Below are 5,253 nucleotides of genomic sequence, written 5' to 3'. Positions count from 1 at the left end.
ATCGTCTTCCACAGCCGATGCAAAACTGACGATATATCACGATATATAATTTCTAATATCGCCCAGTCCTAGTTGTAACAATAGGAAGATATATAAAAACAAAGGTTTACATTTGCTACACATCTTTCAGCATATAATTAAATAAGATTTTAAAAGAAAATGAATTTAAGACTACTTAGTTTTAAACAAAATCAAATATTAAGCATAATTTATCAAAATCATAAATTAGTTTAAGGTTTTCTAACAATCATTGTATTTTGATTAACCCAAAGGACATAGTCAGTATAGGGACAAAGGGATGGAAATTTTGAATTGAATTCGAGTTAAATTACCATGAAAGGTTTAAATTAGCATTGCCAAAATAAGCATTACTCAGTAACTAATTATTTGCATAGTTTATTTTATGTAAAAACATAAGACTTAGATAAAATGAAAAACTCTGTGAACACAAAATCTCAATTAAAATTGTTTCTTCATTCATTGATTAACTTTTGTAACTAGTTGCAACCCTCCCGTTGCCACCTCATTTAGGCAAAATTCGTTTAAAAATCACCGATTTTTTTTTTAAATGTTTAATTTTTATTGAACTCTATATTAATTCATATCAGGTGGATAGATTTGGTAAAAAAAAAAAAAAAATTTTAAACATGTGATCAAATTTTAAATTATCTGAAATTTGTGCAAAAAAAGGTGTGTAAGAAGCAATTATTCTCAGAATGTTATCAATGTTTTAATGAAAATATAGATGCAATATTTGATTTGTTTTAATTGTGATTACGAATCTCGATGCATGACCTTAAATCGTGTTAATAAGAATTGCGATGAGTGAATTTTAAATCACATTTGTATTGGTCGGGAAAAGCGCAAATTTGTTTCCCTTGGGAATTTAAAGAAAACTAACTTTCTTTGGAGAAGCATGGGTTTTTTTTCTTCTTTTTTTAGTAATATTTTTAAAAAATTCTCAACCGTGACAAATTTACCATTAAGAGCATTGCGCTTCTGCATATTATACGTGTCTTATTTTTATCATATTTTCATTTCTGTTAAGCAAAAACATAATTTAAGGGTTGTATTTTTTTCCCCCTTAAATATCGATAAGTGATTAAATGTAACGTTTACAATCTTTGAAGATGTCAAAGATACCGCCTGGAATTCACAGAACTGGCAAAAGTCTAGTTGATGAACGTTTAGACTTTTACAGTTAATCTTTGCATTAATTGCATTGTAGGCTTGAAATATCTAACAGATGTAATTGTTTCAAGTTTTCGGGTAAGATTAAATATTACTTAAAGTTTGATGTTATTAATTATAGTTTCGCAAAGAAGAAGATGCTGAAAAGGCTGTAGAGGACTTAAATAAGAGATGGTTTGCTGGACGTCCCATATATGCTGAGCTTTCTCCCGTAACTGATTTCCGTGAAGCTTGTTGCCGACAATATGAAATGGGGTAATTATTGCTTGAATTTTTTTTTATTATTATTAAGTTTCTTTTTAATAACAAAACTTTTATTATGTTAACTAATAAAATATGGTATTTTTCAGAAAAATTATAATTTTTTATAATGGTATTAAAGGGTAAAATTGGGAAAATACACTAATGGAGTTAACTCTTATGTTTTGCTCATAGCTTCCAACTCGACTGGATTTTTCAGTAGGGTACGGGATTTTTCCAATTTCTCCCGGTCTACTGGTTTAATTAAAATTCTCCTGGTTTTTGTACAGTTTCGAAAATTCCGTAACTTTGAGAAAAATTTCCTGAGAAATTCCTTATTGAAATAGAATTTTTGTACAGATTATTGCTTGAATTATTTAAATAAGTATTTGTACTAATACATACTGAAGCAAACCTCATTTAACCTTAAATCAGTTCAAAAATTTTTTTTGTTCTAAAATGTTCAGTTTATTTTTATTCAGAACTTACTTTTTAAATTAGTTAAGAAATCTTAACTATCTTTGGATTGAAATGCTTTTTAATATTAGAAATTATGAGTATACATAATACACAGCATTTCAGGTATGTTTAATGTCAATCATAGCTGGAAAATATTGCAATTTTTTTATTTTGATGATTATAAAAATCTCTAAAATTCCCTATGAGTAAAATATTTAGTACATTATGAAACAATTATCATGAAATTTATATTTCGTAAAATCTACTGGATTTTTTCCTATTATGTTAGCAGCTATGCTTTAAAAAGAAATGTTGCTTTTTTTCTGTTAAAAGTCCATGCATGTTTGTGATGTTGAATCCCCCTCTTCAAAATCTAACTTTATTTTAATATTTTAGAAGGATTCTATTTTGCTATTCTCACTATTTAAAATATCAAAATAAGTTAGTCATTATTTTAATTATTTAAATCATTTTATTTGAAAAATTTTTATAGTTTTAATATATTTACTTAAACTTGTTTTAGTGATTTCAATCCTTTGATTGAACTAATGGAATTTTATTCTCTTGTGTGTAGATTTATTTTCATTTGAACTATTTATAAAGGTGTATGTAGATAAAAATTGAAGCAGTCAATGTTAAAAGGGAGTATGTAACATTTTTACGAAAATAAGTTTTTTGTTGGTTTTGGAATATTAATTTCCAATTATTAAATCTTGAGTGATTTTCTAAAAAGGAGAATCCAAAAATTTAGTAGCAATTTAAACAATCTTTCCACAATTGATACAGTTTTTTCGGTTTTTTTCAAAAGTGCAGATTTGTAACATACAATTACATTTGTTAAACAGTGACTGCTTCTATTCCTTATTGAGTTAATGTTATACAAAATTTATTTTGTATTTATTATTATTTTGCTTCTTTTTAAGTGAATTCTTAGAAAAATTTGTAACTTATTACAATATAGATATACTTAACCTACCATTCTAGTTAGAATTATTGCTTGTTTAATTATTTTTATCATTATTTTATATTCCATTTATAATTATACTGTACTAGTGTGATTCATGAAATATTTTTAATTAAGATTTATAACTTTATCTTTTAGTGAATGCACTCGAAGTGGATTTTGCAATTTCATGCATTTGAGACCTATTTCAAGAGAATTAAGACGAGAATTATATGGTCGCCCAAGGAGACGCAGGTTCTAATTTTTTTTTTCTTAACCTTTGATTAGCTGCTTTTACTCTTAGAATCTTAGAATGTGAATCTGTTTTACATTATTTCCAAAATAACATTAATTCTTAATCAGAGTTGACAAAAATCTTTATTTTNTGTGGGAGTTAGTGCAGCATAGGAGTAAATGACGACGATAATTTAACAAACATAACAATTTAATAGAAATAAAAAGGATATAACAGTTAACGTTATTGACATGTCTCGTGAGAGCTGCCTTCACACAGTGGTCTCCGGGATGCATGTGAATAAGAATTAGATTGTTCTATGGTATAAAGTAAGAGTTAATTATAAACTCGGGAGTTTTCCTTCGGGACTGGCTGGCGCCTCTCAATGTCAAGAAGGGTGATGAAATCTCTTAAAATATTACATAATGGAGAGTGATGTAATATTCCGAGATGTTACGCTAAGAAAGTCCACATATATACTTGCACAATCATTTTCTAAAATATATGTATAATACCTAATATTATTTCATTGTTACGAATTAATCACTGAAAAAAATAAATCATAGTTACTTAACAATTGTTCCTGCTGAACGTGCTAAAATTTTAAAGATGTGGAAGCAATTTGTCTGTTAAATGTCCAATAAAGGGTAAATTGGCTTAGATTAGGAAACTTATTCTATGTTTCTCTAAGCAGAACAAATATGATAATAATTAATACTCAAATATTTTATCTATGTATTTTATTTTATAACCATATTGTTGACTTAAAACAAACTTATTCTTGTATATTTATTTTTTAGATCTCGATCACGCTCTCGTTCTCGCAGTCCTCGTGTTGTACCTGGAGAACGTAAGAGGTCCCGCAGCAGAGAAAGAAGGCGTCGGTCACGCAGTCGAGATAGGGATCGTCGTGAACGAGAAGGAAGGTTTTAATTCCAAGAAACATTACATACTTGCTTTATGCGATTTTCTTTTCTTCAATATGCATATGCATTTAGATATTGTTTCTTCTTCCTTACATCTGTCATACTTGTTAATTTTATTACTCAATAAAATATCATTCATTTCGCTTTTGAACTATATTATTTCATTTTGATTCTTAAAACTTATGTATTATCTTAAGAGCAAATTATAGTATATTGAAACTCAATTTCTAAGATGTATATTATGTTAGTTTTCGAAAGTGTCAGGGTAATTCTTGATTAATATTTGTTTATAATTCATTAAACTTATGGTATAACTTTTACTTCTTCGAATTAATTTTAGGTTTGCTCTTTTAGTTTTTCTTCCCAAAAACAATTTTTTTCAATTAATAATTTCTTTTGTTATGTACCTAAATAATTATTTTAATTTACTGTCTAATGACATTTCTGTGTTGAAGATTGATATTGATTAGATGAGATGGTTTTCATTTTTTCAGCTCATTTCTATTGTGGTTTTTCTTATAGCAGAGGTTTTACATTATAATTATAAGGCTAAATAATTTGTAGCACTGTTTTTCCTCTGATCTTAAATCAGGGCTGATTGTGGTCTGGAAAAAATCCGGAGATCGAAGTTCCAGACATTTAAAAAAATCATTGATCACAGAAGTTTCTGGAAATCAAATTTTCAAAGGTGGAACTTAAAAACACAGTTAATTTATTTGTTTGTAAGGGAGAGCCTGAGAGATACTTTATAAGCTTATATTCATGATTAATATTGATTTTTTTATCAGTAAATAGTTGTTACAATCATAAACTCAAGAAAGAAAGACGTATTTGTACATTTTAATTACTTCTCTAAATATTGCTTCTCTTACTATTGTATTTTAAGTAAACTAAGAAATATTGAGAAAAAGGAAAAAAAAACTTGTTTAAATTTTTTTCAGTTTAAACTTTTTTCTTCTTCTTTAACTCAAGAAATTTTCCGGAATTTTGACTTAAGCACCCCTGTTACATATACATGAAAGTCATCTAATCAGAAATTGTAATGCTTGAAATGTTTTGATACTTAATATTAATAATGGCATAAGTATAATGGAAAATTATAAATGCAGACAATTTTTATAAATACCTTTTATTTAAAGTATATAGAAATCTGATGTAAATGAATTGAAAAAATATATGTTCAAAAATCTAAATAATTTTTTATTTAAATTTCAAGTGATTGAAATAAAATTAAAATGCAATGTCACTAAGGGATCTGT

The 5,253-nt window shown here is 26.9% G+C and overlaps 1 protein-coding gene across 1 annotated transcript in view; it reads left to right on the top strand.

The window, feature by feature from the left end:
• The window catches only part of LOC107449562 (U2 small nuclear riboprotein auxiliary factor 38), an 11,126-nt gene extending 6,989 nt beyond the window's left edge, over positions 1-4,137 (top strand). The window contains exons 6-8 of the mRNA XM_016065121.2: positions 1,313-1,446; positions 2,993-3,088; positions 3,869-4,137. Of these exons, the coding sequence (XP_015920607.1) occupies positions 1,313-1,446; positions 2,993-3,088; positions 3,869-4,001 (363 nt within the window). The 3' untranslated portion in view covers positions 4,002-4,137. The remainder of the gene's footprint in view (positions 1-1,312; positions 1,447-2,992; positions 3,089-3,868) is intronic.
• Positions 4,138-5,253: the final 1,116 nt, after the last annotated feature.

The sequence above is a fragment of the Parasteatoda tepidariorum genome, chromosome 8, assembly GCF_043381705.1.
Source record: "Parasteatoda tepidariorum isolate YZ-2023 chromosome 8, CAS_Ptep_4.0, whole genome shotgun sequence".
In the NCBI taxonomy this organism is placed as follows: Eukaryota; Metazoa; Arthropoda; class Arachnida; order Araneae; family Theridiidae; genus Parasteatoda; species Parasteatoda tepidariorum.
This window is presented reverse-complemented; position numbering and strand designations above follow the sequence as displayed.